The 20,943-nt window shown below is 53.3% G+C and overlaps 2 protein-coding genes across 2 annotated transcripts; one reads left to right on the plus strand and one right to left on the minus strand.

The window, feature by feature from the left end:
* The first annotated feature begins 2,868 nt into the window (after nt 1-2,868).
* LOC34621204 (mediator of RNA polymerase II transcription subunit 15) lies at nt 2,869-10,544 on the plus strand. Its single transcript, XM_026335635.1, has 10 exons — nt 2,869-2,959; nt 3,257-3,394; nt 4,286-4,442; nt 5,385-5,459; nt 6,085-6,155; nt 6,254-6,312; nt 7,441-7,524; nt 8,983-9,147; nt 9,199-9,554; nt 10,190-10,544. Exons 1-10 carry the CDS (start codon nt 2,869-2,871, stop codon nt 10,542-10,544), a joined length of 1,551 nt encoding a protein of 516 aa, XP_026191420.1.
* Nucleotides 10,545-13,500: 2,956 nt separating this feature from the next.
* On the minus strand, nt 13,501-20,727 carry LOC34621206 (pre-mRNA-splicing factor CWC22 homolog). The gene is made up of 14 exons (XM_026335636.1): nt 20,673-20,727; nt 20,427-20,510; nt 19,338-19,498; nt 18,863-19,038; nt 18,449-18,617; nt 17,733-17,894; nt 17,324-17,443; nt 16,946-17,012; nt 16,594-16,661; nt 16,312-16,440; nt 15,519-15,677; nt 14,978-15,044; nt 14,088-14,254; nt 13,501-13,755 (listed from the first exon to the last, which is right to left on the minus strand). The coding sequence occupies exons 1-14, from the start codon at nt 20,725-20,727 to the stop codon at nt 13,501-13,503; spliced, it is 1,839 nt and encodes a 612-aa protein (XP_026191421.1).
* Nucleotides 20,728-20,943: the final 216 nt, after the last annotated feature.

Below are 20,943 nucleotides of genomic sequence, written 5' to 3' on the forward strand. Positions count from 1 at the left end.
TATATATATATATATACATATACACATATATATATATATATATACATCCATCTATACATATACATATACATATATATATGTGTATATCTGCATGATCTGTATCTTGTGGCGGCAGGGGGGGTCTGTGGTTGGTGATGATGCGTTTCGCAGGTGGCCTGTTGAGGAGCTCTCTGCTGAACAGCCTCCGCAGCAGTTGCAGCAGCAGTGTGGAATGATTTCTCCCCCCAAGTCTACTGTGCCAGATCGCCGTTTTCGCTATTGGACGCGGAAGCAGGTGAGCGGCGGCGCGCGAAGGCCGTTGTTGAAGAGCATCGAGCTGGGCTGTTCAGCTGGATGGCGTTGAGGATTTTTTTGCAGGCTGGTTGAGGGGACTGGGCGCTTAGGCGGCTTTGTTGCGCATGTGCCGGAGTGTGCTTGTGTATGCCCATCGTAGGAGTCCTTGTTGTTGGACGGCGTGAAACGATTCGGAAAAGGCAACTGGAAGGAAATACAGCAGGTACGCAGCAGCAGTCAAGCAGCCGCTGCCTTGCGGGGAGCTGCCGCAAGCTCTTGGACTTGATTGGGGGTCGTTCAACATCAGTTAAGCACCAAAAACGACTGTCTAGGGCAGTAGCAGCGTCTGTGTGCGGTTCCGTCAGCTAGCTAGCTAGCTAGCTAGCTAGCTGCGATTTGGCTTCGCGCTTCGGGTTGTGCACACTGGCTAATAATGGATACACCAGGTCAGAGGGGTCTTTCTTTGCATGTTTTTACTGCGTTCTAGGAGCATGCAGAATTACGGCACTTCAGCAACGTTCAGCTCAAAGATAAATTCCGCAACTTGCAGAGACACCTGCCAAGCCTAGGTCAGTAGGGTGAGTGTTTGACGCGTAGGAAATTCGCCTGCGTGGTCCTCTGCACCGAGCGCTGCATCCCCTACACCGCGTAATAGTGTCTCCATCAGCATGTTATCAGGAGCAGGAAAGACACAGCAATTACCCCCTAGGGAGGATGGAATTGGATGCTCTAAGCTGCGGCGTTTTTCTGACGGCTTGTTGCTTGCTCGCCTCCGGATCGACCCTTCGCCCCCACCTCTGCCCTCTTGCAGTCGTTTCTCGGTGCATGTCTCTCTTGGTTCTGGCCTTGTCTCTCTCTCCCTCTCTCCGCTTTCCCTTTGCAGATTTATTAAAATCTCGCGCAGATGTGCTGAGCCGAACAGTTCGAGTAAACGAGTAGCTAGCGGCTAGCGCAGCACACGCCAGGCTGCAACTGCCAAGTGTATCCTTCGTAGCGAAACACGCAGAGTTGTTCCTAGGGAGTTGCTGATGCTGTACGTCTGCATGCCCTTAGTGGCGTTTTTTGATTCCTTCAGCGCCCAGAGAGGCGTATATATCTCCGGTGAACGTGTGTGGCTGTGCGGCACGCCTCACCAAGACTAGCTAGACGTAGTTCTAGTTGGTGAGCCAAGTGAGGCATGTTTAGCTTCTCTTGCAGCAGCCGCTAGGGGCAATTATTGAGGCCCCTGCTTGTCGGCCCCTTGGTCTAAACATTTCGTGTGCGTCGTGGGGCGGAAATGTGCTGCTAGTCGTACAATGCGCTTCTTGAAAGGAGCTTTCTCCCTTGACCGCTGATAAGAAAAGCTCGATCCACGTGACGGTTGGGCAGTACGCCTACCCTGCATGTATCTAGGGAGCAGGGTGCACTGTACCGCCATGGGTTAGCCTTGTGCTTTGAGCGCTTCCATGCACGAAGTTTACGTCTGACGAGTAAGGGTCTCTAAGAGGCCACGCATGCTTTTGCTCTAAGCTCCGTGTCAGCTTGCAACAGAACGGTTGAAGGGTTTCTCAAAAAACGATCGTGTCACTCCTTACCCTGCCTGCAGCCTCAAGGCTCCCGACATGGAAGGAGAAAAATTCGCGCGGTTGCACGCTGTCTAGGCCTTTTCCGAGCAATCACGGCTAGTTCGATAGGGTGTTTATTCAGCGCACGGGATACACACGGCCGTTGTGTCTTGCTTTGCCAGCAAGACGACGCTGCGCTGCAATAAACAAGGTAACGCGCATCCAGAGCAAAACTCTAGGATGCTGCTAAAGGCCGAATGTCGCCAGTGTAATCAAAGAAGTGGAGCTTAGCTCAGAGGGCGCAGCTATGCACACCCTACGGTACTTGTTCCTCGTGTCTGACCTCTTAGAGAGGCGGAGGGGAGAGAGCGGGGGTTCGTTTGGAAGGCACTTTGCCTCCAACTAGGTTTGTATGAAGTCTGAAGTAAGGCGCTCTTTGAGGAAAGCTTCAGTAAAGCGTTACAGTCCTCTCCTGCACTCCCCTCATGTGGGAACAGGTGAGGGGCCAGGACAGGGAGAGGCGGGAGACCTTTTGAAAATACTCAGTGGCTTTCAACAGGCATTGTATATTGAGGTTGCATGCAGATGTCTTTATGAGGAGGCACCAGCTGTAGCGCTACAATTCTAGTCGCGTAGAATTCTTGGGAACACATAATATGGACGCTGAGGTGTCTGCAGAAGCTTTCTTACGGGATGAGGGCCCTATCAGCTTAAAAGCTTGTTGGCGTTCAGTTTTTGATGTATTGGTGGTCAGAACAAACCTTCAGCTGGGCAGCAGGAGGAGGCGAGACAGTAATGTTGCTTCTTTACAGCATGCCTCTGGTCAAGCCACTGCTCAAAAGAGTGAGCTAGTCATATCAACTTGTATTCAGAAGGATCGACAGCTAGCGACTCCGTACTGCGGGTTCGCATTGTTTTTACATTGAGTGGAGTGGGATACGCGCCGTTTGCAACCCTTCCGGCACCGCGAGACGCAATAAGGAAGTAACTAAGCGATTCTCAGGAAACATATGTGCGCATACAACTCAGTGTGCAGGAGTCATCAGGGAGCATGACTAGCGAATTCTCAGGAGCTGAAGAAACAAATAAGCACGAATACAAAGCTCGTCAGGTGGCGTTAGGGTCTGCGGCAGGCGCTACACGCACGAGACACTCGTGCAAACAAGAGTTTTTTCGGCAGCACCGCCCGATGCAGCATCAGCCGTCATCGCTAGAGTAGCAGCAAGATCAGAAAGAAATACGAAATTAAAAGTTTCTACTATGCACAAGAGCGATTGCTGTTCGATGACAGTGCGAAGAGGATGCACGTGCTGCTGCTACTGCCGCCGCCTCTGTCTCGCCCCTTGTGTCATTAGCTGCTAGCGCGGCGTCTGACGATCCAGCCAACCCGTGTTCGGGAAGGGAAATATGCGAAATAAGCTTTTTAGCTCTGGTTTGAGGCCAGGAAGTCTCATCCGACTCCCCCCTGAAGCAGCAAACTTCCGCAGCAGCAACAGCACGACTTTTCGGCTGCGGGCAGAAAACTTCCGTTGGACGTACAGCAGCAGCAGGTGCAGCAGCAGCAAGTGCAGAAACGTGTATTATGAGTTGCATTGAGTGCAGCCGTGACACGGAGAGGATCGCACAAAAGGTGCTTCCGATTCTCTGTCTCTTAGAGTAGTGGTATCTGTACACTGGCTCAAAGCCGCCGCAGCACTTTCCGCAGCTCCGCGTGGAAGTCTGGCCTATTTGCCTGATTCGCAAAGCATACACGCTGCAGACAGACTCATTTCAGAATTTTTTCCGGAGCACCACTCTCAACCTCTACAGCTGCAGCGGGCATGCTGCTGCCTCACTAGCAGCACAGCTGCATGAGTACAAACCACCGTCACTGCTCTGCCAGAACTCTCTTCATCCCGCTGCGGCCACACTTGCTGCAGCAGCCCCTACATGTTAGCATTTGTGCGGCTCCAATATACGCAGGAGGAAGAGCTGACGCTCAACAACAGCTGCAACAACTCCGCAGCCCACAGCAGCCGCTTGCCCTCTTGGCGATGCTGCGGTTAGCGCTGCCAAACGGGAGAGCTGCTGCAGCCAGTGAGAAGGCAGCAGCAGCAGAAAGAGCAGCAACAGAAAGAGCAGCATTAATCTGACGAACGCGGCGAGTGGTAAAGCACCAGACAACCAGAACCTTCCAAAGAGAGGGGACAGGTGCAGCGTTGCTGGAAAGCACAGAGAAAGAGAGAAATAGCAAGACAGCGCGAGACGCATTGCACACATTACTTACTGTGAAAAATTCGCCAGTACCGCCCTGGAGCAACAGCAGCAGTAGAAGCGGGGAAGGCTGCAATCCGCAATGCTTTATTCTATGCTGAAAAGCCAATGCAGCAGCGCTCTATGGCTATGAGCACTTGCTGCTGCTGCTGTCGCTCATCATGCAGTAACAACATGACAACAGGGAGGCTGTCAGGGTCCATAGCTTGCAGCAGCAGCAGCAGCAGCAGCGGCGGCAGCAACACCGCTTGCTGGTGTCTTCACAAGGAATTCCGCGAAGAAGGCTGTGTCTCAAAGGGCGATGCACGAAGGGATAGTGGTAGCTTGTTCTACAGCGGCGTCAGAGAGGCTTCGAACATGCAGAGCAGCAACGCAACATGCATCTGCAAGGAAAGGCCGCTAGGCAGCAGCAGCAGCAGCAGAAGAAGGAGGAGAAGGAAGAGTGGCAGCAGCCAGAGCCTTGCTTTGTACAGCGGCAGCCGCATGCATGCGGAGTCTGCAGGTGCATGCAGCTTTGGCGCCGTCACAGACAGCAGAAAACAAAGCGACACGCACACCCCTGCTGCAAGGCGCAGCAGCAGCAGTCTTCCCGAGCATGCGCTGTTGCTGGCGGCGCAGTTCTTTGGCGTAAAGGATCTGTGCAGCTGCTGCCTAGTTTGTCGTCGCTGGTTTGTGCTGCTTGGACTGCAGCAGCAGCAGCAGTGGCGAAGGCTGCTGCTGCAGCAGTATGGCGTGAAGTATGAGAATTACTTCAAATATCGCCAGGGTTGGAGCTGGAGGCTTGCCCTTGCAAAAGCCGCTACATTCGTTCGCAACATCAAGCAGGCAAGTCAACCAACGGCAGTATTCGGCAGCAGCTCTTTTTGGCAGGTTTGCGGTGTATCTACACCTGGCCACGTGCAGCGCCATGCCCAGGGGGCAAAAGACTCGCCTTCGCTGCAGCCACGCATTCACACTTGTAGCAACAACAACACACCACCCCCCCCTTCCCGCCTTTCTTTCTTCCTTTTTCCGCTCTCTCTTTCTGACTCCCCGTTTTCTCCTTTCTTTACACCTTCTCTGCGCCTCCTTTCGGCCTCATGTAGTGACACTGAAAGTGTCTAAGTGCCGTCTGCGCAAAGTCTTCTCTACCGATAAGCCTTCGCCTCCTCGAAGTTCACACTGGCGCGCGCATGCGCGTCTTTCTGCAGAGTCGTTACGTCTCTGCAACTGCAACAGCAGCAGCACATGCTGCTGCTGCTGCTGTTGCTGCTTCTGCGGCTGTCGTGCATGCAGGCGAAGTATCAGCACACATTCTACAAGAAACTCTTGCAGCCAGCGATGCCTCGCGCACGCGTTCGCAGCTTGGCTCTGTGCTGCTGTTGCTGCTGCTTCCTCTGGGAAGACGGCGTGACCATACAGTTGGTGCATCTGGAGCGGCAAAAGAAGATGTGGTGTGTAGAAGCCAACACCTCCGTATCGCACTTGCTGCATCCTGGATGCAATGTCGGTGATAGCGGAAGAAGCAGCAGCAATGCAAGCAGCAGCAGCAGCAGTGAAGTAGAAGACGATCCTAGAGCCTGCCTTGTTGCCACAGCTACAAGAGCTGTCTTCTTGAGACACGGCATTTTGCGTGGATTCGATCTCAAGAACGGTGAACTAGCGGCGGCTGCTGTCTTGCCCCCTGCGGCAGTTGCGGCTAAACACCAAGACTTCCCCTTAGACGTCTCTCTGAGAAATCTTCAGCTCACCGTCATTGCTGGCAGCGCCCTCTACGTCTTCGACTCCCACTCGCTGCGCTGTCTATACACCGTGCTGCACACACAAGGGCCTTGCGTCGCTGCGACGTTCAACCGACAGCAAATCCAGCAACATGCGACTCTAGAAGGCGCAGCGACAGAAGAATCTGCGCAAGATCTAGACTTCCTCTGGGCAGGATACGCAAATCCATGCCCTTCTCGCCGTAACGTGACTCTCAGAAACACCCTCAGCAGCGAAGGCGGCAGCACAGGAGCCGAAATTTCTGCGCGCTTAGCCCGTCTGGCAGAGCAAGACGCAACAAAGCAGCAACAGCAGCAGCAGCAGCAGCAGCAGCAGCAGGAGCAGGAGCCAATGGCAGCTCCTTTTTGCTGTGGTCTTAAGAAGGATGGCTTTTTTGCTGCTGCAGTACAGCGGCAGCAGCAGGAAATTCGCTACAGCAGACACCTCGTCACATGGTTCCGACGCAAGTGCAACACCATCAAAATATGGGGGGTTGCTGATGGTAGGAGATTGATGGTAGTGGTAGTGATGCTCCTTCTAGTGGTGCTAATACTGCTGCTGCTGCTGCTGCTGCTGCTGCTGCTACTGCTGCTGCTGCTCCTACTGCTACTGTTAATACTGCTGCTAATACTGCAAATACTGCTGCTACTGCTACTGCTAATACTGCTCATACTGCTTCTGCTCATACTGCTTCTGCTCATACTGCTCCTACTGCTACTGTTAATACTGCTGCTCCAGAGCTGCTGTGGCTGTCTCAGCGCGCGCACGCCTGCCGCCAGGCTGTAGCCAATGTTGTGGATTATAGAGAGCTTTCGCTGCTGCAAATGCTTTCAGTGCTGTATCTGAGGGGATACATGGGGGGAGAGCGGGGAGGGGGAAGAAGGAGGGGAGGAGACACCCTTGACAGCAGTGCGATGCGCACTCCCGTTGGTGTCGTGAGCATGCACGCATGCTGCGCTTCTAAGAATCGATGCTGCTGATGCTGCAGCCTCTGTGTGATGCTGCAGGTTCTCTTTGCCACTGCATCTTGGCGCCTGCCTCTGGATCGTCTTTCCTCCGCCTTCGCCAGCTGCCGCATCCTCGGAGCATGCGACTGCAGTCTTCTTTTCGACAGCAACACGAGCGGGGAGATCAGACGGAGCAGCACCAGCAGCATTATCTGCTGGCTGCGCTAGACGGCGAAGGAATTCTGACACTCTATGATAGCTGCAGCAACTTTGCATGCGTCTGCACTCTCAACTGCGGAACAGGTTCAGGTCCGATAACTCGACACAGCTTTTCAGCGCATCATTTGATTGTGCTCCAGCAGATGCGCGTTGATCACCTGCTGCTGCTGCACCAGCGCATGCAGCAGCAGCACCAAGAGCAGCAGCAACAAGAGCAGCAACAACAAGAGCAGCCCCTTGTCTCGGCAGGCAATGCGCGTGCTGCCGCAGCGCTAAGGATTTTCGGAAGCATCCTTACTTCTACGCCTTCTGCGCGGCAGCGGCAGGAGGACGAAGGGGCAAACAGACACAGCAACGCCAGCGTAAGAATCCTTCGCAGCTCCATGCACAGTTCGCCTTATTTGATAGCGAACGGCGGATCGCAGCCAGCGCCTCGGGGACGGCAAGAGCAGCAGCAACAACAGGAGCACGAACAACAACAAGAGCAGCAGCAACAAGAGCAGCAGCAACAAGAGCAGCAGCAACAAGAGCAGCGGCAGCAGATTCAAGCCTTTGACATTCTGCGCCGCTTGCAGCAACATGGTGATTTGAGATTGCTGCAAAACGCCAGTGTCTTGAGTGTTATCAAGATCTGGTCTTTAGATCAGGTAACATGCAGAGCTTTATACCCGAAATTCTGCGTGTGTGCAGTGCTCTTGGCGTATGGAGAAAGGGATTTTTGTTGCTGTCTACAAATGGGTGTCTTGCGCATTTAACATATGAGAATTTGCGTAAAAGAGCGCAAGGTTGGAAGGCAGGCTTGAGGGCATGGCACACACATTCCCGCCTTTGTTTTTCTGCAGCTGCATCAGGCTGCCTACGCAACGTTGCAACAAAAACTGAAGAGGCTGTGGCTGCAGCATGGAGAGACGGAGCACCAGCAGATAGCGCAGCAGCCGCAGCAGCAGATAGCGCAGCAGCAGCAGCAACAGCAGCAGCAACAGCAGCAGCAGCAGATGCATTTGCTGGATCGAACTCCCCGCAAGGGGCTTCAACCCCAGCAGACTGCCCCCTGCTCTCCGAGCGACTTCTGCTGGAAAAAAAACTCGGAGCAAGCCAGCTGCAGCAGTGCCAGCTGCAGCAGTGCCTGCTGCAGCGTCTACGCAAGACACTGCTGTCTATGTGAAGCAGAGGAGGAATTGGCAGAGCAGCGCAGCGGTGCTGCAACATCGAGAGGCATCATCCAGCAGACGAGCTTGCGTTGCGGCAGCCGTCTCTGCAGAAGCAGCAAAGGAGATTCTGCAAAATCCCAGCAAGTATTCAATTCTTGCTGCTGCTGCTGCCCTTGGCTCCCCGGTGCGCGTACAGCCGAATCTCCCCTCGCGCGGGGCAGCAGCAGCAGCAGCAGCAGCAGCAGCAGCAGCAGCAGCAGCAGCATCGTTCGTCGTCTGACCAGCAGGAAACGTGGCAGGAGCAAGAGCAGCACGAGTAGCAAGCGCAAGCGCCATGCGAGTTCGAAAAGTGTCTTATGCTGCTTCTTTCGGCAGCAGGCAGGATATACACGGAGGAGAGCGTGCTTAGCAGCAACGTCGTTCCCTACTTCCTCCGTCCATCAGCCTGCGATAGCAGCAGCAGAAGGGGCAGCAGCAGAAGAAGCTGGGTGTCTCGACAAGCGCCTTGTTGCAGAGGCAGAAGCCTGCTGCGACTGCTGCTGCTCTCCTCTGGCTCTAGATCCGTTAGATCCTGAGCCAGCAGTGCCGCATAGATTTTTGAAGAGCTGCTGCTGCGGGTGTGCCAGGCAGCACGAGCAGCAGGAGCAGCAGCAGCAGGTGCCTGGCGACGAGGCTTCATCCGTCATGAGGAAGCCGCTGCTGGAGCCTCCTCCCCTGGACGCGTGCGAGGAGGGGGTAAGCCAACAACCCTTCGACATGGATCTCTCCGCGGGGAAGCCTCGCAACAAGGCTTGCCACCACGAGGCTCTCCAGAGCATTCCGCTGCGTCATCAGATGCACGAGCTGACGCGCGAGCAACCCCTCCACGTCACCGTACAGCCAAGCACTTTCTTCTACTTTCCGCCTTCCGTCTACTTCTGCGATGTGTTAGACAATCAGCTGCTGGCTGTCTGGAGAGCCCCTCAGGAGCAGCAACAGCTCAGACAGCTCTTTCTCAGGCAGCAGAACTACGCGCTCCATGTGCGGGAGAGAGAACGGCAGCAGGAGCAGCAAGAACGGCAGCAGGAGCAGCAAGAACGGCAGCAGGAGCAGCAAGAACGACAGCAGGAGCAGCAAGAACGACAGCAGGAGCAGCAAGAACGACAGCAGGAGCAGCAAGAGCGACAGCAGGAGCAGCAAGAACGACAGCAGGAGCAGCAAGAACGACAGCAGGAGCAGCATGAACAGAGAAGTGGCGAGATGCATGCATTGGAAGGGCCTCTGCAGTGGGGAGGAGACTTTTATTTTCAGCGCCTGCAGCTCGGCTTGCAACAGCGACAGCAGCAATACCAACAGCAGCAGCGACAGCAGCAGCAGCTTCAGCTGTTGGAGCAACTCGAGGCTGCAGAAGCCTCCTCCGTGGTGGGGTCGCACTTGGTTGCGGACTGGTAAGCTGCAAGCAGTAGCAGTAAAATCTCCTTCATCCGTTTTTTTACTTTCCCCCTGCCTTGTGCGCGTGTGTTTCCTCGCGTGTCAAATCGTGAGGGGGCTGCTGTGGTGGAAGGCAGCTGCACGTACAAAAACGGAAAAGATCACATCACGAGCTGCGCCCAGCACATGCGTCTGCGGATGCTCGCTTCCACCGACGTGCAGGCTTTTTTAGCTGCATCAAGGGAGCATCAAAATACGTGGTCGCTAAAGCAGAAGGGAGGGGAAGGGGGAGGGGGGGAGGGGGGGAGGGGGGAAGGGAGCGGAGGCAAGGCGGGATGGCTGGAGAGGCTGCTGCGGATTGTTGCAAAGGATGAGGGAGGGGTCTTCAAGCATAGACTTGAGCTGTTTGAGAGAGGGAGTGAGAGAAAAGGGTGTGTTGGGGATGGTGGCAAGAGTGAACACACGCTAGGATATTAGAAAAAGTTGTGGCTGGAAGAGAGGACGGAAGAGAGGATGCGGGATAGAGGGTGGACGCAGCGCCTACCCTTTGACTGCGAAGTGCAAATATGCATCTTTTAGCTAAGCGTGTGTGCTGAAAAATATGTAAGCACACATGCGCCTTGCCCGCTCAGTGTGGATTTCTGCCTTGCAGGGATGTATACGACGTCCTCCCTCGCGCTTTCACGCAGCAGACGGAAGCACAAGGTTTGCGGGCGGGCAGCTGTGAGCGTAGTGGGGGCGTCGTTACACCTGACAGCAGCAGCCTCTTGGCGAAGAGCTGGTGCCCTCCCCTGAGCTGCTTCACTCTGAGATCTAGAGGCGATGCGTGGGCGCTTTTGGACTGGAAAACAGTGGCGGTAGATCCTGACGGATCGCTGCACGTGTTGGATTTCTGCGACATCAGCACCAAAACGGAGCATGACATGCTGTACATACACCCGGAGACGGGAGAGAGTGTCCTCCCCCGCAAGAAGCCGCAAACGCAGGCACCCCTCTGCAGTCCGTGAGGGGTCTTGCATGCATGTATGCATGCCAGTTCACGCCAGAAAAAGCGCGCAAAGTGCATCCTCGCACACATTAGTCCGATTCAAAAAAACGCTCCAGAGAGACACACGGAAAGGGAAGAACAACGTCCTCGCGATTTCGGCCTTAGCCGCACGAGGTGCTAAAGCAAGGCTCACGTTCACTTAATCGGGCTTAATGGGAAAGAGGGGTTAATTCGACAAGCGCTGAGCCCATAGGGACGAACAGTTCTCTTGCCACCAGGCAGTGGCTGCGTACTTTTGCTGTAGCTCTATAACCGAGGCTACCTAGGGAACCCTGAAGGTGTACTTTACTCAGAAAGCCTCTCGTCATGAGTGCCATGTTGCCAAAGCCTCCCAGGGGTGGTTGTGCTGGTAGCTTGCCGTTTCCCTCTGTAGGGTGCGTTCTCCTATGGGGGCAATGCGTGGAGAACGCATGGCGCAGGCTTGTCCTTGTGCGCCTTCCGGGGTGCCACCTCGTGCTGCCTCTTCCGAGCGCCTGATTAAATGCATTGGTGGGGAAGGAGGGAGGTGAAGCGAAAAACGCTAAATGAAAGATCTACCGCGTTGCTAAGCAACCGCTCATAGATTAGGATTCGCTGGATGCGTGGCCTGAAGTAGACATCCTACCCGAAGGGGCTCCTTATCTTGCGATGGTTATGCGTCTAATGCACTTAAAAAGCGGATATGTACATGTAAATACATGTACATAATTACATATACATACAAAAATATACATACATATATATATACATATATATATATGTATATATATATATACATCTTCAAAAATACACCAACCCATTTACGTATACGTGTACATACATGAATGCAGAGCCCAAAAACGTACATACACTATGTATCGCCAGATGCTTGCTCTCCTCTTTGAATAGAGGTACAAACTGCTTGGAGAGAAAAGTGGTGCTCCCTGCGCTGAGCAAGGGACAGAGAGCGCCATGCGCAGGCCCAGCAGCAGATACACAAAAACAAAGCGGGAGCTGAAGGCAAGTCTCGCTACGCGCACGCATGAAGGCTTACCAGCAAAGCTTGAGAATGGAGAGCTGCTGGCCTCAACAGTGTTGTGGGTTGCGTAAAAGCAGGAAGATGCGCCCCATTATTACCCCCCGTCCGCCCGTGCGTAGGCTTACGCTTCTCTAAGAGCGGCCGTTCACGTCCACATCAAGGGATGGTTCTATCGAGGAGCGACTGGAAAATCTGCTTGTTGCCGAAACACGCCGTTGGCATGTACGGAGAAACAAAGAAAATAGCTACTTTTGTGAGCAGAGAGAGAGCAGCCGAAACGCCGTGAGGCAGTTGCTCCTGCACGCACTGCTCCCTAAATCAGCGCTCCTGAAGCTCCTTTGACTTCAGGGTCTGGTTGCTCGTCTGTCCTCTTGTTGCACATCTCCCAGGTGCAACCAGCTCCGCCCTAGTAGGACGTGTGCGCGTGCTGCTTCTCGCGAAGGTGTATAAGGCTGCTCGAAAGATGCATCTCAGCAAACCCCGCAAGGAGGGCCTCTGCGGCTGGATAGGGGCACAAGAAGGCGAGGTAACAATAAGTGAGCGCGTTGCTGGCACCGAGAAAATACGTGTCATCGACCTTTCAGGCTAGTGAGGGATTTTGCATGCGAAAGGTTTTCCTTTGAGTGAGCAGAAGAGGCGCACAACTGGGCAGTCCCCCCCAACACACGTAGGATGAGGTCCAGCGTTTGATGCAGCTAAACACCGCATGCAAGAGGCGCCGAGTCGCGCTGCACTGGCAGAGCAGCTAGCTGGCCAGCCAAACGCTGGCGTGGCTGGAAGACGGCCCAGCGATGGAAAGCTCGAGGCGTTGGTGCTGCTTAAACGCCAAGAAAAAGTGGCTGCCGCAGATCTTCATCTGTGGTGAGCCGCGTGTAGCGAGAAATCGCCGCAGAGCAGCGTGTATGTACAGCTGCGCACACACCTGCAGGGCCGCGCCACGTCTTTGCCCGTGTGCTTCAGTGTCTCCATACGCAGTCTGCGTGCGCTTTCTTTTTTAGCGCTGCCCAGCAGTCTTCCCTCGAGTGCCTCAAGTCAAAAGCGAAAAAGACGCGAGGAGACGGTAGCAGACAGAGGCGCTCTGCATGCCGCGAGAAAGCCGTCGAGGTGCCACCCGACTTCCCCCGCGTATGTGCGTCTAATGAGAACGGTTTGCTAAGAGCTCGCCTACCCACAGTAGGCCAGCGCGAGCATCTGGAACCGCTGCAGCGCGCTGTTTCGTGAAAAAGTGACTGCAACGCGGCAGTAGAAGGCGCGCAGCCCAATACGAGGCCTCCCGTACGGCAGAGTGCTTAGGCGTTGCAGCCCTCCCTGCATCTTAAGGTGCTGCGTCAGCGACGTCACCTCCTTTGGTGCGGCAGATGTCTTAGGAGCACTGAGAAGCGGCTGGCGCTGCCGAGAGGCAGCTGATCGGAATCTATGGCCCTCTGATTAAACTACGTAGAACTGTGACGGCCAAGCTGACCAAGGAGCTAGAAAGCGCAATCGAACGCCACACTTCATGGCGATTAGGGTCGCTCCAAGCACACCCAGACTAGCCTACGCGCGAAGCAAAAGCCACTGCCAAAACCCAGTCAAAAGGCAGCAGCAGGCATGTGATGCAGCCGTCCCCTCGCGCGCGCGTCGAGGCAACACCTTACACGCCCAACCTACCCCACTGCAGCCAGTCGTGCAGCTAAAGCAGCTGCTGAGCTCGCTCCTTGCCTAGGTGCCCCCACAGCAGCTGCAGCAAAAGTCGCGGCAAAAATCCCCTTGAAGCCAAGAGGGAAGCGTAGTCTAGGGCCCCCCCCGTCCACACGGCTAGCTACAGGCGAGGCACAGTCCTCCGGGGGGTTTTTCCACACACTATTAACCCTCACATCACTAGAGAACACGGATAGAATGGGGGAGGGGGGAGTGGACGCATGGAAAGCCGCAGCCATCAGTCGCTGTCTGAGCTGCTCCCGCTAGAGTCTGTATCGCTGCTAGAACTGCTAGAACTGCTAGAGCTGCTGGACGATGAGGAGGAGGACGAGGAAGAGTTCGCCAGCTGTTGTTGCTGCTGCTGCAAGTGCGCCTGGTGCTGCATTTCTGCAAGCAGCTGACGCTGGTGATCGGTGAGCCCACCCAACCCAATAGCCGTAAAGAAGTTGATGCAGAAGCGCACATTGCGTGGATGATCCTGAGGGAAGAGGCCCTGCAGCGCATGCAAAAAGCAAAGCCCCAAGCAACCCTGGCCTTATTCTTCTTCCCTACAGTGCAGTGCAGTGCAGTGCGCATGCCTTCAAGTCCAACTCAGCATCTGAGGAGGGGTACACGGCCGAATGGCGGCTGGCACAAGGCGAGACAGCGCTTTGTAACAAGCAGGAAAGTGCAGTCTCGATGCTCTTCTTATACATCGCTTCCCAGTCTACGAACGGGGGATTGCACTGCTCGGCGACAGAAAAGTTGGAAGCAGAAGACACCAAGGCCGATGGAGGGAGGGCGTTGGACGCAACTTTCCCCTCTCTCAGTTTGCGTTTGCGTCACCTTGATGTATGCTTTCATATCTGGGTGCATCAGGCGATCGTTTAGCGTTCGGATGCCAAGAGTCTCGCTCATATCTTGCAGCAAAACCTTCAAGAAGATACGGCCAGACGATGTGGTTGCCTCCTCCGTCAGCTCGAATACTTCCAGCACACTCCAGGGTACTGCGTCTGAGAAGGAAAGAAGCCTCCATGCGTTCCGCCCCCTCTTCCCGATCCATGAATAAAAACGTGCATACGCGATAAGACGAATCTCAGAAAAGTATCACAGCCACGGCATGTACTGTACAGCGCGCAACAGGCACGACGCCTCTGGAAGCGCAGTGCTACGCAAGAGCGCAACCCCCTTGTGACAAGACACAAGAATGCTGCGCATTTGATGCTTCGGAGATGGAATGATGAAAATGCAAGACAACCCTCCAGAGTAACACTTGGAGGACCACCACGCTTGAAATCGACCCGGAGACAGCAGGAAATCGTTTTGAACATTTCAAATGCAGCTCCATAAACAAGCGGCACTTCCGCAACAACACACTCGCCCGTGCGTAATGAAAAAAATACGTCGGCAACGCATACAGCACACCTTCCTCTCACACACAACAGGATGCATGCGGCAAGGCTTTTTCTACAAAACAGTGGGATAGACCGCACAGACAAGTCGAGGAAAGGTGCAACAGCAGCGAAAAATAGATGTAGAAACGTGTACATACATCTAAAAATACAGAGAGAGGCAGAGAGAGCGAGAGAGCTTGAGACAGATGGAGAACTTGAGACAGAGAGAGAGAGAGCTTCATGCGGCGAGGGAGTGCTTGAAGGTATTTCAAAGAGGGAGATGCAGGGGAAGAGGAAGAGAAATCAGCAGGAAAAGGATGCATGGAAAGGGTGTAGGCTTGCCTGAGGTCAGTAAGTGCGCAAAGAACTTTGCAGTATTTCGAAGTTTGGCTGTTTCGAGGCGGTGAGCCTGTGAAAGAAAGTAGGTTGCTCTTGCCAAAGAAGAAAGGTGTTTGCACAAAATACACGTTAAGTGCATGCACACATGCCTACGTCTAGCATCCCTACCAGGGGGTCATAGAGAGAGCGATTCAAGGCGTCCTGTGCAGCATGAAGGCGTGATACTGACGCAAACCAATGCATAGAGGAGAAACCGAAGAATGCATGCACGAGGAAAGCATCAGCAGCATGGGGGACGAAAAACACAACTTGACCCCTCGACGGATTCGCTTGGTTCTACTCCTGTCTATCGTCGTTTAATCTCACACCCACGTATTGTCGCGCAGCGCGTTTCGAGAGCACCCCGTGAAAAAAGTGCGCACAGCCCACTCCCCATAAAGGCCGGCAGCCACCAGCAGCAGCACAGCATGCAAAAACACGGCTGAAAAACTTGGGAAAGCGGAGCTGCATGCAAGGGTACGCGAAACGTCGAATCTGCACACACCAGCGCGTATTGCCGTTTGAACGCTTCCTGAAAGCACTCGCAGTACGCTGCTTTTAATTTGGCCAGTCGCTCAGCTTGCAACGCAAAAAATCTCTGGAAAGTCCTCTCCATAGCACAGCAGTCGATGAGCATCACTGCCACCTCCATCTCTAAATCCTCCTAAGCAGCCAGCAATTGAGGACAAGAAGAAACGCAAAAAACGCTCATAAGAAGCGAGATGAAAGGCATGACACGAGGCACTTGCAACACCGCGCGTCCTTCCTCCCCTTCTTTCTATCCCCTTCCATCGTCTCCCTGCTTTCTATCCCCGTTCATCTCCCCCCTTCTTTCTATCCCCTTTCATCTTCTCCCTGCTTTCTATCCCCTTTCATCTTCTCCCTGCTTTCTATCCCCTTTCATCTTCTCCCTGCTTTCTACCCCCTTTCATCTTCTCCCTGCTTTCTATCCCCTTTCATCTCCCCCCTTCTTTCTATCCCCTTTCATCTTCTCCCTTCTTTCTATCCCCTTCCATCTTCTCCCTGCTTTCTATCCCCTTTCATCTCCCTCGATAAGACGCAACACCCCCTATGACGCCACAGGCAGGCCAGGGAAGCAACATAGACAGACGCACACCTTTGCGGGAGTGCTCAAAACGATTTCATATGCAGAAGCAACCGCAACAACCCCCCTCCCCTCTCTCCTCCCTCCCTAATAGCATGCTCGCAGGCATGCAGACAACCACCCCTCATCCCCGAGCAACACACACCGCAGCATCCTCTCCACCAGAGAAGAAGCTCGACGTCAGCCTACATACCTGGATGTTCATCTTTAAAATCTTATGAACACACTCTTCGGCATTGAGCGACGACATGATGCACAAATAGATCGTCTTGCGCAAATTTACAATGTCTTGATCTGTCATATCCTTAATTTGAATCTGCTTCTTCGCGCCTGCCTCCTGCACGCCAACCCCAACGACACAGTCACACCCCCTCCATAGATCCTATACAGACACTACAGAGAAACATACCAGCACCATGCTAGAAACCATGTCCCCTCCCCTTCCCCCAAGCCGCTAAAAAACGCCCCTACACACCTCCTTCTCCTCCTCCTCCTCTTCACTTGACGCCTCCTCCTCAGAATCCTCCGAGGATGCTTCAGAGCCTGAACATCAGCACATACACACATATAATACACAGATACACACATATAATACACAGATATACACATATAATATGCAGATATACACATATAACATACAGATATACATACATCCACAGATACACATATACACACGTGCAGTTTGCATGAGACACGCCTCCCACGCAAGGCGTGCTAAGTATCCTCGAGCAGAGAGGCAACAACCAGCCTTAGCGGCTGCTCTCCATGCCTCCACACGTCGCTGCGCAGACAACCCTGCACACTGCCCGAAATATCCTCGAGCACACCTGTTGAGACTTCGCCAAGAATTTCCTTCGAAAGAGCACTCCATTTCTTCTCATTTGCCTCATATTCCTGCAGTTGCAGCAGGCGTGACACCGTAGAACGCATTGCAGTCGGCAGCAATACAGCAGAGCTTGTCGGACGGACAGGCAGCGTCTGTCGATCGAATTATACACGAAGCCAAAGCAGCCATACGACGACGAAGTGATGGCAACAGACAATCCTTGAAGGGAAGAGACGCCGTCCGCGAAAACAAGGAGGCAGGCGGGAGCCGCCATCCCTGTCAGCTCATAGTCAGCGCGCCCTTTTAAGAATGATTCAGCAGAATGCAAGGCGTTTTTCGCCACACTAAACGCAACAGCTAAATAGCTAAGGCTGCGTACATCCGGTTCCTGTGCCTTGAAAATATTGAGCATCTCCTCTCCCTTGATAGAGGTATCAAGCAAGTCAACTTCATGCGTAATCTTGTCCTCTGCTTCAACCAGATCTAAATCATCTACAACCTAGGAAAAACACACAGGATTTGCATATATATATATATGCACTAAACTGCAATTCAAATGCGCCTCTCTGCGCAACTCCATGCAACAACGCCTATCTATGCAACAACGCCTATCTATGCAACAGAAGCAAGGCATAAGATACAATTTTTCTTGACTAATTTGAACCGTCCGTTCGCTGTGAGTTGCTGCACAGCTGGCTGGAGAGATAAACAGACGGGTGCAGCGTGAAGCACTAAGAAGGGAGGACGACAGAGAGAAAAGGGGGGGGAGTCGTGTTCGTCCTTCGTACGCCTGGAAAATCTTTGAATCCATTTCTCCGGATATCCCAGAGTGCCTCGATGGAGTACTGCGTTTTCTTGTCAGTTTCGCCTTGTTGGAGGATAGCTCGAAGGCGCTCAAAAGCCGCATCAAATCCTGGCTTGCACACGTCCTCGAGCACCTGACCAACAGCCTGAATCGCACGCGCAGCGTTGCAAAAAGACGCATGACACGGAGGGAGGAGGCGTGTGCGCAAGTGGACTAAGGGCGAGACGTGGGAATTCCAAGTCTAGCAAGCGAAGCCAGTCTGAAGCGGTAAGCAGCAAGCGAGGCGAAAAGGCGAGTCGTCGAGACACGGCGCGAGGATAGGGTGCCCGCTCAAGGAAGCAGCCACACATCCACACGCAGGTACAAGCAAACACACTTCTTAAGCAGCTTTGTTTGGAGAAAGTAATGCAGCGAAAACGCGAAAGGCGCACAGACAGACACTCTCGAAAAGATTTCCAGAAATGCCCGCCGGGGAGAGCACAAGAAGAAATAAACACATGTAGCAGGGGAGAGGAGTAGCTGTACAGCACATGCATATATATATATATATATCTATATGTGTGTATATGTATATGTATATCCATATGTATATCTATATGTATATGCATATATATATATATCTATATATATATGTATATGCACATACAAAGATGAATATATGAACATGCCTCTTAGGCTGCCGCTCAGAGAAACACCCACCTTCAGAAAGCCAATGCAGACTTCGACTGAATCGTTGGTTGGTTCCTGTAGAAGCAGCTCGCAAAGCTGCAACGCTAGCAGTTCGTGGGCGACGCGTTGATTGACCAGATGAGCGAAAAATTCCACGCACGCCATACACACGATTTTGTCGTTTCGTCTGTATGCGCGCCTGCAGCAGCAATGAAGAGCATCCATACGCGGCAGCGCAAGGGAGAAGATTACACTGCCCACCCACAAAAAATGCGAGCTTGATGATCGCCGCACGCAGAGGCGCACCAGTTGCACGGAGCACCGGGCAGCGCACAAAGGTAGCGGGGGGGTGAGTATGACACACCAAAAAGCCTCCCTTCTTTCCCCTTCCTCCTTTCTCCCCTGAACAGCTGCCAGGGGTCGCCTATCCGTCTCCCAGCTCACCGGAACTGCAGAATGACACGCTTGATGACGAGCTCGCCAATATCCGGCAGTTTGCTGTTGACAATGCAGAGCAGCGCCGCATACACCGCCGTAAATCCTGGGCTTGCGAGTTGCGCTCGAATAATGGCACGGCAGAAGAGGCCCCGCCCACGCACGAGATTTTCTCGGAAAAGCTCCTGCGCACGATGCCAGGCGAACGCAGACGAGTCTCCACCAGGTGGAGAATTTCAAGACACCCTCACACACACGCGCAAGCTCGCAGCTTGGCGACAGAGACGCAACTGACTCCCCCTCCCCCCTTCACGCACATGTTGGGAAAGAGGCGCACACGGCGATTTCAAAAAAAACGCAGCCGAAAAAAACCACCAACAATAGAGGCCTCCATCGATGGCGGGGTTGACGGACCATGCGCATGTTTTCATCATGGCATCTGCAACCACTCCGGGAGCAAACGCGGCAGCGCGGCTATGTTTACCTGAACGAGTTGCGTGATATTTGAAATATTCACTTTGTTGACGAGCCCATTAATACTTTTTCTGAGCGCTTCCCACATTTGACGCTGGTAAGCTGTACTCTTGGTATCGTCCGTTTTCTGCTGCAGCCTCGCCAACTTGAACGGCGGTACGTACACCCCGCCTGCAGAAACGCGCAGGGCACACCGTCTTGCGCATCCCCACCGATTTCCTGCTTTATTTATGAGCAAAGACAAACAAAGCGATCTCCGTCTGCGCGAAAAAAGGCAGATCCTGCAGAGGCACAGCCAGCTGCGGTAGTACGCACACCCGAACCCGCCTCCATCGGCGAATTCAAATACATCAAGAAACACACACACACACCAACAAACGCATACATCGAAACAAGGCAGCGCCCCTATGGCCGCGAATATCAACCAAATTCATCTACTCAGAAAGAGAGGCACACCACAGCACACGCTTTCTGCGTCCTCCATCTCCGCACAAAACAGAGCACGCCACCCATACACACTTCGAAGACAAACTATATTCACATACACACATGCACAGATACACACACATATACATACAGATACACACACATATACATACAGATACACACATGCACAGATACATGCACATACACACACATACACGCATACAGAGGTACACACATACACACACATACACCTATATACACACATGCACATATGTACACACACATACACCTATATACACACATACACATATACAGATACACACATACAAACGTACACATATATACACACATGCACATATATACACGCATACAGAGGTACACACATACACACACATACACCTATATACACACATGCACATATGTACACACACATACACCTATGTACACACATGCACATATACAGATACACACACATACACCTATATACACATATACATACACGTATATACACAAATGCACATATCTACACACACATACACATCCATACACACATGCACATATACAGATACACACACATACACATACATACACACACAAGCACACACACATACACATCCATACACACATGATGCCCTCGCGATAGACGTTTCCTTGCACGCGAACCCCTTCTTACCTGCCCTGCCAATGTCTTCCGCCGTAACCTTTTTTATTTTCCTTGCAGCATACGCTTCCATGTCCTTATCAACAGCGGGAGGCGCTTCATCAAGCGTAGATCCATCGGGTTCCCTCTTGACCCCCTTCCTCGCTCCCTCCCCTCCACCTCCCCCCCCCTCTGCTCTGCCTCTGCCTTCCTGTCTGTTACTGCTGCTGCTCCTACGCCGACTGCTGCGGCTGTAAGGAGGCTGCTGTTTGCGCGGACGGCCATCATCACGAGCAGCCTCAAGTGCTCTTTGAAACGTTCTTCCTGCTGCCATACGTGAATCGCTCCCCCCCCCCTTCCCACGACGGCGAGAACTCACGCGGCGGTTTGCTGCAGTACTCTTGCTGCTGTTACTGCTGCTGCTGCTGCTGCTGCTGCTGCTGCTGCTGCGATTCCGACGTCGGCGTTCCGCAGAGCGCAGAGGCCGTGGAGTGTCTTCAGGCTCCGTCTTCACTCGAGCAGTCGAAGAATCCTCATTGCCCTCTCTTTC

Source organism: Cyclospora cayetanensis, unplaced genomic scaffold (assembly GCF_002999335.1).
Source record: "Cyclospora cayetanensis isolate NF1_C8 unplaced genomic scaffold, CcayRef3 CcayRef3_contig_75, whole genome shotgun sequence".
In the NCBI taxonomy this organism is placed as follows: Eukaryota; Apicomplexa; class Conoidasida; order Eucoccidiorida; family Eimeriidae; genus Cyclospora; species Cyclospora cayetanensis.